Source organism: Schistocerca americana, chromosome X, assembly GCF_021461395.2.
Source record: "Schistocerca americana isolate TAMUIC-IGC-003095 chromosome X, iqSchAmer2.1, whole genome shotgun sequence".
Taxonomy (NCBI): Eukaryota; Metazoa; Arthropoda; class Insecta; order Orthoptera; family Acrididae; genus Schistocerca; species Schistocerca americana.
The window spans coordinates 571,522,773-571,535,618 of NC_060130.1; the positions used below are offsets into that span (position 1 = coordinate 571,522,773).

The following is a 12,846-nucleotide window of genomic DNA, read 5'->3' on the forward strand; positions in this document are numbered from 1 at the left end:
CCTCTGCTCATTAGCCTCATTACTCGCGGCATCTCGCCGATTCCTGTGAGAGTTCGAGCGTGGTGTGCATCAGTACTGAAGCGATCATGGGCCGTCTTCGCCTTAATTATATATGTGGTGTCTGTTCTTTCGGACATGTTCAAAGGACAGATACCAGATATAAATTAACATTACATTCACTGATTGTCACTTTACTGACATATACATCAGGTTACACACAGGCTCACTGTCTTTCAAAGTTCTTGTTGAGCATGTAGGTATGCAGTAACGAGAATACAATCTTGTGGCGAATCACCTATAAGAGATCATGTATATGTGGGGAGAAAAATTTAAACAGATTAGTGCATGGAAGTGGAACCACAAGAGCGAGCGTCTTGAATTGGTATTACAGATGCCTGAGACACAAAATCGTTATCATGACCGCGGAATATCATACGAGAAGTGGAAAATCTAATGAATTTATCCATTAGAATACAGAGTCATTGCTCTTGTCTGATGTAATGGTTGTGACAACAAGAGTAATCAGAGCGTGTTGGTGACGTGCTGCGGACATACATGATTCTATGAAGTATGATATTCTTATCGTGGGGATGTGACCGTGATTGCCGTATTTGCGAAAATACGAATCATTTACATACACAATCAGATCTATACAACTGGCACTTTTATGTTTTGAAACTAGTAATGTGAACCTGTAAAAGTGACTGTGTCTGTATATGAAATGTATTTTAACAACTCATTCCACAATAATGTTTGGGCCACTTACCAACGTTATTTCACCAATGTTTGATTACAAGATAGAGCAGCGGAAATTAAATTGTCAGGTATATTCACTGAAAAAATTTCTAATTTTCACACCGAAAAATATCTGAATAATTAAATAGAAACATAACTACGTACTGAAAACTATGCACTGCTTGCAATTTGGTATCGGACACTGGGATAGAAAACCTTTCCAAAAATTCCAGGATGGGTAGCATCTTATGTATCGACGATTTTATACTTTATCAAGATATTATTAAATACACAGAGGTGGCAAATCCAACGATATCTATGCATCATTCCTTAAAGTGAGTGGAATATCGGTGTGACAGCATTGAACATCAGTCGAGCAGGAATTACGAAAATCAAAAAGCTGAGATAGAAAGCCCTAGATAGTAAAGAAACACAAGAAACCACTTTGTACTTCAAGTAGAAATGATAAGAAGTTAATTATAAACCAATAAAAACTACTATTTAAAAACAATGGCGTCCTTAGGTTAGTTAGGTTTAAGTAGTTCTAAGTTCTAGGGGACTGATGACCATAGATGTTAAGTCCCATAGTGCTCAGAGCCATTTGAACCATTTTGAACCAAAAAATGGCGTATTTAGCGCACTCGGTTTCTCTAGCGATTCTAGTTTTATTAGATATCCACCTTATATCCTTGTGCAAAACTAAATGCCACAAGTGTTTCATACTTCGACATATCATGAATGCTAGCATCATATACGCCATATCCGCATGTAAGGACACACAAATCATTTTGTCTTTTATACAATGAGGTGACAAAAGTCATGGGATACGTCCTAATATCGTATCGGACTTCCTTTTGTACTGCCTAGTGCAGCAGCGTAACGTCGCATGGGCTCAACATGTCCTTAGAAGTCCCCTGCAGGAATATGGAGCATTACTGCCTCTAAAGGCGTCCATAATTGCGAAAGTGTTGCCGATGCAGGATCTTTTAGACGAACTGAACTCTAGATTATGTCCCATAAATGTTCGACGGAATTCATATCTGGCAATCTGGGTGACCAAATCATTGGCTCGAACTGTCCAGTATGTCCTTCAAACCAGTCACGAACAACTGTGGTCCAGTGACATGGCACACTGTCAATCATAAAAATTCGATCGTAGTTTGATAACATGAGGTTGCTGCTAATGGTCTCCAAGTATGTAAATTCCGTGTAAACACAGCCCATACCATCATGGAGCCACCACCAGCGTGCCCAGTATCCTTTTGACAACTTGCGTCCATGGCTTCGCACTACACTCAAACCCTATCATCAGGTCTTACCAACTGAAATCGGGACTCATCCGACCAACTTACGGTTTTCCAGTCGTCTATGGTCCAACGGATATGTTGACGAGACCAGCAAAGGCACTGCAGGCGATGTCATGCTGTAAGCAAAGGCACTCACGTCGTCGTCTGGCCCTAGACGCCCTTTACGCCATTACGCCAGATTTCATTGTACTAGCCTAACACATACATTCTTCGTACGTCCCACATTGATTTACTCGGTTATTTCAAGCAGTGTTACTTGTCTGTTAGCACTGGAAACTCTACGCAAACGCTGTCGCTCTCGGTCGCTTAAGTGAGGGCCATCGGCCACTGTGTTGTACGTTGTGAGAGGTAATGTCTGAAATTTGGTATTCTCGGCGCTCTGTTTACACTGTGGATCTCGAAATACTGATTTCCCAAACGATTTCCAAAATGGAGTGTCCAATATCTCTAGCTCCAGCTACCACCCGCGTTAAACGTCTGTTAATACCCATCGTGCGTCCACAATCCTTTTCACATGAATCATTTGAGTACAAATGACAGTTGCTGCAAGGCACTGCCCTTTTATACCTTGTGTACGAGATACTACCGCCATATGTGTATGTGTATACCGCTATCCCAAGACTTACATCACCTCAGTGTGTAGCAACACAACAAAGGAGTTGTACATTACTATTTGGTGATGAATTAGCAGATAAACTCAAGTTTTTTGATGTGTGTTAACAGCTCTAAACTATCAGGATTGAGGTAGCTTGAAATAACATTTTGTCTATCGGGCATTTTGCAATGATTATCTTTATCACTGAGAATTCCCAGAACACAGAGCGATAATATCATCAGACGAACAATTAATAATAAAACTGCCAAACTCTTCCAATAATAGTCAGTATCTATCGCCAGAATGCCGCTATCTATTTTTTACCTTTGTGTTACTGACGCCACCGCTGGGAAAGCAACCCATAACAGGTTCACATAGTCGCTCACTCTGTAACAGAACAATAACAGAAGTAAATTTATTTTAAAATATAGTATTCACAACAAATATACTATTACATACGGTAAGCAATTATCATAGGGGTACAGAAATTAGGTAACAAATTAGCTGTCGCCGCCTGACCTGGGACAAAATTGTTCTCAGTTGACTTGTGTTATGTGTGATCACTAATGTATGTAACATATACTCAGTATGACAGTCAAAAGTGTAAACAATTGATTAGAGTGTACATCGATTGATCTAGTGAATAATGTCTATTGCCGAGAGATGATTTCCTTTAGATAGTATTGGTAGTGACATCTCACTGGCCACCAATCTTAAGAAAGTAAAGGACAAGTTGTTTTGTGTGCAGTGTAACTGTCAGGGATTGGTATGAAGTGCATAGCTTTATTACTGGTGCCAAATGTACAGGATGACAATTATTGAACTAGATGAAATAAAATTGTCATAACGTCTGAACTGTTTTCGTTAGGACGTTCAAACTGCACGGTTGGCCGTGGGTCATGACGGGAATTAGTCTGCACATGCATGGTTTGGTTTAGCAACGAAGCCCACTTTCATTTGGATGGCTTCGTCAGTAAGCAAAATTGGCGCATTTGGGGGATTGGGAATCCACAAATCGCTGTCGAGAAGTCTCTTCACACTCAACGGGTGACTGCGTGGTGTACAAAGTCCAATCATGGAATAATCGGTGCGATGTTCCTTGATGGTACAGTGACTACCGAACGGCACGTAAAGGCTTTTGATTATTTCATCCCCATTATCCAACGTGATGCTGATATCAGCAGGATGTGGTTCATGCAAGACGGAGTTCGACCCCATCAAAGCAGGAGAGTGTTTAATGTACTTGAGGAGCACTTTGGGACAGCATTCTCGCTCTGGGATACTCAGAGGCCACTGGCATGGGCCTGGATTGGCCGACATATTCTCCGGATCAGAACACATTCGACTTCCTTTTGTGGGGCTACATTAAAGACAAGGTGTCGAGCAGTAACCCCAAAACCAGTGCTAAGCTAAAAAGAGCCATTGAGGAGATCATCGACAGCATCGTCGTTCCGGCACAACAGCGGGTCATGCGGAATTTCACTATTCGTGTGCACCACATCATCGCCGAGGGCGGCAGACATATCGAACATGTCATAACCTAGATCGATATAGCTGTAGTGACGTTTTCATGTTGAATAAAATGTGTGCATGCCGTAGCTTGTAGCTAATTTACTGTTTTTTCTCATATAGTTCAATAATTGTCACTCTGTACACGTTACAGACAGACCGAAGTATTTTCGATTGATTTGAAACTAAATTTTGTGGAAGGATATTTATTAGAAAACTCTGTAACTAATTTTAAGTGTTTGGAGACCGAAATTCTCACTGTGCAGCGGAGAGTGCGCAGACATGAAACTTTCCTGGCAGTTTAAAACTTTGTGCCGGACAGACACCAAATCTGGCTCCCCCTGGTCAAGGTATGTCTCCACAATATCCTTTCTTCCAAGAGAGCTTCTGTGAACTTTGGAAGGTAGAAGATTAGGTGCTGGTGGAAGTTAAGCTGCGAGAAGGGGTCGTGAGTCGTGCTTCGGAATCTCAGTCAATCTACGTTCGGCAGCTCAGCGTGTTTACGTCCCCGTCGCACGTATTGCGCGCGAGGTGTTTAAGCCAAGTGTGTAGCGGTGTACCGCGGCGGTGCTTAGAACGAATCACGGCCTTGTCGTTCCCAAAATCGACACTGAAGTTTAGTTTTGCTAACGAATATGCTCGACCGAAGGCTTACAAGATAAGGCGTTATTTACGGGATGAGGTATAAATCGAACCTGCCGCTCCAGTGGAAATACGCTTATCAATAGTCAGTAGTGTAGTCGCCGGCCGGTGTGGCCGAGCGGTTCTAGGCACTTCAGTCCTGAACCGCGCTGCTGCTACGGTCGCAGGTTCGAATCCTGCCTCGGGCATGGATGTGTGTGATGTCCTTACGTTAGTTAGGTTTAAGTAGTTCTAAGTTCTAGGGGACTGATGACCTCAGAAGTTAAGTCCTATAGTGCTCAGAGCCATTTTAACCAGTAGTGTAGACTATGTCAAAATCATTGATGAGGCAGCGCCTGACAAAATACTACACCGACATGGACAAGGACTTCGTTTCTGTCATTCTGAAAGGATTTTGGAGCGGTTAAAGTTGAAGACGCTGGCACAGGACTACGAATGATTCGAGTCTTTGAGTGCCCGCTCGAAGTGCCAGAAGAACTGGTGATCGACGCTTTACGGCCTTTCGGAACGGTTCTGTCCCATGTGGCTGAAAAATGGGAGAGTTTCCAACATAGCCTGTCCTCAACGCTGTCAGAGAAATACGGATTTAATCACGGAAACATGTTCGGTCGTACCAGTACATCGCTGGTTGTAGGGATATTGTCGTCTATAACGGACAACCGCAAACATGCTCCGGGTGTGGAAACGAGAGACCAAGAGAGAACTACGTTCTGAGTGTACTCAGAGAAGGTTGTTACAGCTGCCATGGCGTAACCCCCCTCACTTACTCACTTCGCATCTGATGGTGTTCCCGGTGACCTATGTCGCGGCATTACGAGATGAAGTAGGACACGCGAGAGAACCATACCGGAACGTACTGACAGTGGCAGATCACCACGAACCATCGAAGGGTGACGTTGCGCCGGACCGCTAAAGGGGACGCAGGACGCGCTGTCATCGGTGTCGCTCGTGGTCCCCTCGGGTACGACCGTTATGTACGTTGTCAAGTCGACGGATTATGATTCCGAAGTCCCCCACGAACATCAAGAGAGCGTACTGACCTCTGATTCGGAGGCTCGGCAACAGAAACAGAGATCACCAAAACGCCGGTAAAAGCGTCGTCTGACGGTGGAGAACAATCAACAAGATCCAGAAGGGAATACTGAGACATTTCCGTGTAAGCTTTAGCCGACCGAGGAGCTTACTAGCAAGGATTCTGGAGGTACGGGGGGTGGGGGATGCTGAATGACGACATATGCTTGCCACGACGACGCTCCGGGTGCAGCAGAGGAGTACGATCGACGACACAAGGATACCAGGCAGGCAACGGCTCTTGCAATGCACGACAACGTTGGGATGCTGGAAAAGCCGGGAAACTGGTCACAAGACACCCTCCCCCCCCCCCCCCTCACCCACCATTGGGGACCATATGAAGCTGGTGGAGCTGCACCCACACACTCTTCCGGTGTAAAACCGAACGAGTGCACGGAGTAACGGTAGTCGACAGGAGGGAACCATGGGGAACGATTGAACAAGAGCAGCCTGTGTACTGAGTTATTGCCACCTAACGTGCCCTATCTACGATGACAGCCATGAAATTAGCGTATCGGATACGCTCTGTTAACATCAATAACACTGGGACGTCTGTGAAGATCAAGATGCTCAGTGACTTGTTAAAGGCTGCCGACATAGACCCCCCCCGCTCGGATTTTTTATGTTTATGGTATTTACTGCCCATCGTGTGGCGAGAGGGACTTTGCCACAGCGATATTACTGAAAGAATGGATACCTGTAGACAGCGGTACTGCCATTAGCATAGTGGGCATACATTTGATTGATGTTCTCGCGCCATCAGGCCCTGCTAAGAGAAGGCAACGTGCGGAATTTTACGTCCTCGATGTTACACCCTTTTTCCGCGGACGATACGATGCCTCTACAATCGGCGGTAATTGAAATTGTGTGATCAATCGGAAGGACCAACATCCTAACTACATCGGCAGCCAAAAACTTTGGGAGCTGGTCAACGGGAAGGAATTAGTCGAAACATCGCAGACTACCGGGATAAACACTCTTTATGATCCACTCCACCAGCCGTTTGGGTCTACTCTATGTTTCCAGCGAGTTAGCGATGTCTATGGTGAGCGCAGAAATCTGACCGAAGGCGTTTATAGATCATGTGGCATATATTTATACGGTTACTCTGGCCAGACAGCCGGTATGAAGACGGAGGGGTAATTGGAAGATGAACGTCTCCAATTTGCGCTATGTGGATTGCACCCTCTGGTGGAAGATACGTGGCACGGCTGCCTCCGCTGAAGAAATGCTTATGGCTCCGTCCTACAGTGGTAAATCGAACTAACCCTCCCAGCACGAGAAGGAGATGTTGGTTTAGTGAACGTCCACGAGAAGGTGCGGGTCATGTGTATTTATACAACGCACAAACTGAGGACGTTAATAAGTTATAGGAAGGAGGCTTGTCGATGGCAGCGCACGAACTCTAACTTTTACTTTACGTCTCTCCGGAAACTGTTCAGTTTACCACCTTCACCTCTCGTCGGACAGCCACCCAGCGAGTCAAGGCGAAGCTGATACAACTTGCAACGCAAAGGATGGCGGGTACAGTAACACGCGCGAAACCTCAGGATTACCCTCGATGCAATATGTGGTACGGGAAAGACGACAAAGACGCGGGGTGTTAATTCATGAGATAGATCTAGACCATGGTCTTCGTTTAACAACATAACGTGGTACAGCACATGTGCTCGCGGATCATTTTAGTGGAATCTATGGGACCGACGAGGAGGGCCAGGGGAACTAGGGACCGTCTTCGACAAAATTTCAGACGCGACACGTGCGAACGGAGAAGCAGACGTCTTACTTGAAATTACGAGTGAGGAGCTGGACGAAGCGACTTCACGTGGTACCGCTAACACGTCCCCAGGTCCTGATGGTTTCCCGTGGGGATTTTGCGACGCGTTTGTACCCATTATGACACCGATGTAGTTATACATGTTTAATGAGATTCTGAAACAGAAACTCCCACTCCCCTTTGAATTTGTGGAACGGCTCGTGATTGCGATAACCAAGCCGCGTGGCGGCAAGCGAACTTGAGATTATCGCCCCGGAACCCCACTTTAATAGTGGCTATAAGATCTTTATGCACATATTGGGCGATCATGTTAAAAGTTGACGAATCGCTTACACTCAAATCAGACGTGTCTTGGCGGAACAAATAATATCTATACGCCCTTGGGGGCCTGTTGTGACGTCGTCGCCCTCATGGCAGCATTGCCCCTCCGGGGAGCACTGCTCGCCATAGATTTCGACAACGCCTTTGATCGGGTGAATCATAGGTACCTCGTGGCTGTGATGAAGAGGATGGATGTCCCGCCTTTACTGAGGACTGCAGTGATGCAGCTGTTGCATGGTGCCAGACCAGCAAAGGCGATCAACGGAGGGAGAACGGAGTATTTTAAGGCCCTACGATCTGTCAGGCATGGTTTCCCCATGTCTATCCACCTGTATGCGATCTCCTTAGAACCGTGCATTGCAGGCCTTCGCCTTCGGCTTGCAGAGATCTCCCTAAAGCAACTATCCTTCAAATGTAGGGTATATGAAAATACTGTGTCTCTCATCCGGACTGAGGGGGAGACCCGCTCTGCACTGCATTGGCTACAAACGTATTGGATGGCAGCTGGAAGCGAGGTCAACTTCCGAAAATCACAATATATGCATGTGGAGCGTGGCCTGGAACTAGGTACAATGTTTGGGTATCATCTTTCATGAGAAGACGGTGGTTACGGCTGTGGACAACTGCCGACGGTTGTTGAGCAGAGTTTGCACGTCTGTACGACTAAACGCCCTGCGCTCGATGGATATGCTGCAACGAGTGTCACTCGTCAACCTTTATCTCGCTCCACTGCTGTGCCACCTGACACACCTTCTCTCTGTGACGCGTGCGATATCCATGACGGTTCAGGCGGCTTTTGGGTGCTATATCAGCTTTGGGCAGCTGTTTAAGATACAGTACGACACAACTACCCTCCCAGCAGGAGAAGGAGATGGTGGTTTAGTGGGCGTCCACGAGAAGGTGCGGGCCATGTGCATTAATACAACGCACAAACGGTGGGGCAACAGCAGTCACTCCCTTGCCGGGATGATTGTCGAAGAACTAGAACCAACATCACATCTTCCCCGGTTAGTGTCAGACAAATATTGCTCCCGTTAACATACGTGTGGAGGTTCACCGTTGAACACAGCTAAGTTCGGGCCCGTTTACCGACGTTCAGACTGCCGAAATCGAGGGACGTGTGTAACCTACTTCTCCGACAGATCGTCCGGAACGAGGTGGAATGGAAAGATCCTGCTGTCAACTGGAGAGTGGCACGGCACAAGGTTCACCACCCCACCTACATACGTCACTCACGTTGACATTGTACATTGGCGTGAACCGGAAGTACCGGGAAAATGACAAAAAGAACGCTGTTCGTTTGGTGGTTCATCTACGTGTCAACGACGCAGCATGCTTGACACTGATGACCATCGGTTGGTCTAAAGCTCAGCCTCTCGGTTCTGGCAAGGAAGATCATAGCGTTCATGCGGCGCACTATACATACAGGAATCTCTTCCGACATAGCATTCTTTTCCTGAGTAATCGTATTTTCCGCGTCATAAGACAAACGCGGTGACGTGGCTCACGGGTATGACGATCCATTACACATACTGCGATACGAATAAGAATGTACTGGATTATTGGCATTAGTTGCAAGGTATACGAAACTGTTACGGTTACGCAAATACAAGAATTGGTATGCAAATTTCTTTGCGGACTCGCCAGGTAGTTGGAGCGTGCCTGGTGTGCAAAGCTCAGTAGCTGCGATGATATTTGTGAAGCGGTGAAGTTAAGCGATCAGCTAAGAAAAACAGTGTGAGGAAACGACTCTGGAAGACAGAACAGATGCGATGCTGGGAGTAGAAGGTTTTTTATATCATATTTTTTATATTACTTTACGGTTTTTGTGTTTTAATTATGCTTGCGAATTAATGAGGTGTGTCGAAGGTGACCCCACCTTGTTATTTTGCTGCTGCGTGGTCGGACGGCAACGGGGTTCCTTTCTGGAGAGTTATAGTGTAATCAGGACATACCAGGGTTTTGTGAATAATAAAGATTCATGTATCTCCTACTTTCCTATACCCAAAAAGTACGATGAAGGTGAAGCGGACACTGCGGCCACGTCTCGAGTTCGACACCTGCATGTTCTGCCACCCGAAATCCCACCAGCCCTTCCTCTAAGAAGTAGGATGAGTTCGAGTCTCGGTCCGGCACACACTTTTAATCTACCAGGAAGATTCAATGTTGCGGGCCCTAACGATATATTGTAACCTTTTTTTATTAAGAAAATTAAGATAACTCTTCAATGTGTAGAAAGTATCTATAGGAGAGTTTAAGCACACTGGTTGAGACATCAGTCACCGCCAAGCGTCATCAATCTAATAATGCATTAACACTGCCTCCATCTTGATATTAGTTTCATATCCTGCGATAAAGAGGGTCCAGAAGCTTTTTCAGGTAAGCCACATCCAGATGAAGCCAATCATTGGTAACCAGATCTGTAGTGCTATGTAACTGCGGGGATGTTGATTGCTACGTTTAATGTGCAGTTCATTCCACACATTTTTATGGAATTAAGATAGTGTCGTTTAGCGGTAAAGTCGAGGCTAATGGGTGGCTGAGTGTTCGTCAAACCAGGAACGGATGGAAGCAACCTTGTTAACAAGACTGATGCCATCTGAGAAGTTAACAGTGTCTGCAGCACACATATCATGAAAATGTAGAGCAACGGTCGACATTTGATAACGGGGAATGTTGAAATGAACAATCTGGTTTATCTGGTTTATAATTACATTAACCTTATTGAGACCTCCGGTACATCACAGCCTGAGTGACACCCTCCACACACTGCGGGCTAAACGCCTCATTCGGCCGTCAGTGCACTCGACACATTGCATAATTCGAAAAAGAGGTAAAATGGACTTTTGCAAGGGAATAAGTAAAAATGTTCATTTCATGTAGTTCCCCTCGCAATGTTCGCTCCGAAAATGCGGGATTGCTGCTGCCTGACAGAAACAATTTTTGTTGGCTTTGATACCTATTGTCAACGACAAGGCGTGCCACTCGTCTCTGCTCCCAGTCGGCTAGGACCTTTTTTACGACCACTGTTTTACGTCATGTTAATGGCTTCGAGTAGTACATCATTTCTTCCAGATACTTTGTACATTCTGCACTGGTGCACCAAAATATCGAACTGTTTCCTTCACGGGCCGGTAATAAGCACTCCCAAACAGGATAACTCCCTCCTGCGGTGTTGCCGCGTATCGGAGTCAACTCAACTCAATGCACGAATACCATACAACTTACAGACACATACACATCATAGCACAGGCCTGACTTATGTTGGCGGTGGACAATCACAGGCAGGCCTTGTGCAAATTACACCATCTACAGGCAACAAAACGATCAGAGTACTCATTTGTCGGGAAGTGTAATATTTTGTCCACAGAGCTTAATTTTAAATGGAAAAAGTGATGGGAAAGAACTGTGAAGTTAACATTCGTTCATGGTAAGTACAACAGGAAAAACAAAGTACAAGAAAAATGATTTAATGTATGAACCCTATAACGCTTTATCTGAACAAAATCATGTCGCCTAGTTCCACAAAACTACCGCCTCTCTCATAGTTACGAAATTGTAGAAATGGTTCTGAGCACTATGGGACTTAACATCTGAGGTCATCAGTCCCCTAGAACTTAGAACTAATTAAACCTAACTAACCTAAGGACATCACACACATCCATGCCCGAGGCAGGATTCGAACCTGCGACCGTAGCGTTAGCGCGGTAAGAAATTGTATTACGCCTTGAAATTACATGAGTAACGTAGAAGTAGATATCCTTGGTGTAGTGAAGCAACTTAAATCACTCAATAAAAGGAAGTCTTCTGGTCCAGACTGTATACCAATTAGGTTCCTTTCAGAGTATGCTGATGTTTTAGTTCCATACTTAACAATCATATAAAACCGTTCGCTCGACGAAAGATCCGTACTCAAAGTTCGGAAAGTTGCACAGTTCACACCAATATTCAAGAAACGTAGTAGGAGTAATCCACTTAATTACAGGCCCATATCATTAACGTCGATATACAGCAGGATTTTGGAACATATATTGTGTTCGAACACTACGAATTACATCGAAGAAAACGGTCTGCTGACACACAGTCAGCATGGGTTTAGGAAACATCGTTCTTGTGAAACACAACTAGCTCTTTATTCGCATGAAGTGTTGAGTGCTATTGACAATGGATTTCATATCCATTCCGTATTTCCGGATTTTCAGAAGGCTTTTGACACTGTACCACACAAACGACTTGTAGTGAAATTGCGTGCTTGGGAATATCGTCTCAATTATGTGACTGGACTTGTGATTTCCTCTTAGAGAGACCACAGTTCGCAGTAATTGACGGAAAGTCTTAGAGTAAAACACACGTGATTTCTGGCGTTCCCCAAGGTAGTGTTATAGGCCCTTTGCTGTCCCTTATCTACATAAACGATTTGGGAGACAATCTGCGTAGCCGTCTTAGGTTGTTTGCAGATGACGCTGTTGTTTATCGACAATAAAGTCATCAGGAGATCAAAACAAATTGCAAAACGATTTAGAAAAGTTATCTGAATGGTGCGAAAATTGGCAGTTGACCCTAAATAACGAAAAGTGTGAGGTTAGCCACATGAGTGCTAAAAGTAATTCGTTAAACTTCGGTTACACGATAAATCAGTCAAATCTAAAGGCCGTAAATTCAACTAAATACCTAGGAATTACAATTACGAACAACTTAAATTGTAAGGAACACAAATAAAATTTTGTGGGGAAGGCTAACTGCGTTTTATTGGCAGAACACTTAGAAAATGTAACAGACCCACTAACGAGAAAGCCTACATTACGCTTGTCAGTCCTCTTTTAAAATATTGCTGCGCGGTATGGGAGCCTTACCAGACATAACCGACGGAGTACATCGCAAAAGTTCAA

At 44.9% G+C, this 12,846-nt stretch overlaps 1 protein-coding gene across 1 annotated transcript in view; it reads right to left on the bottom strand.

Annotated features, from left to right (window-relative positions):
- The window catches only part of LOC124556181, a 659,170-nt gene extending 656,150 nt beyond the window's left edge, over positions 1–3,020 (bottom strand). The window contains exon 1 of the mRNA XM_047130177.1: positions 2,962–3,020. Within this exon, the coding sequence (XP_046986133.1) occupies positions 2,962–3,000 (39 nt within the window). The 5' untranslated portion in view covers positions 3,001–3,020. The remainder of the gene's footprint in view (positions 1–2,961) is intronic.
- Positions 3,021–12,846: the final 9,826 nt, after the last annotated feature.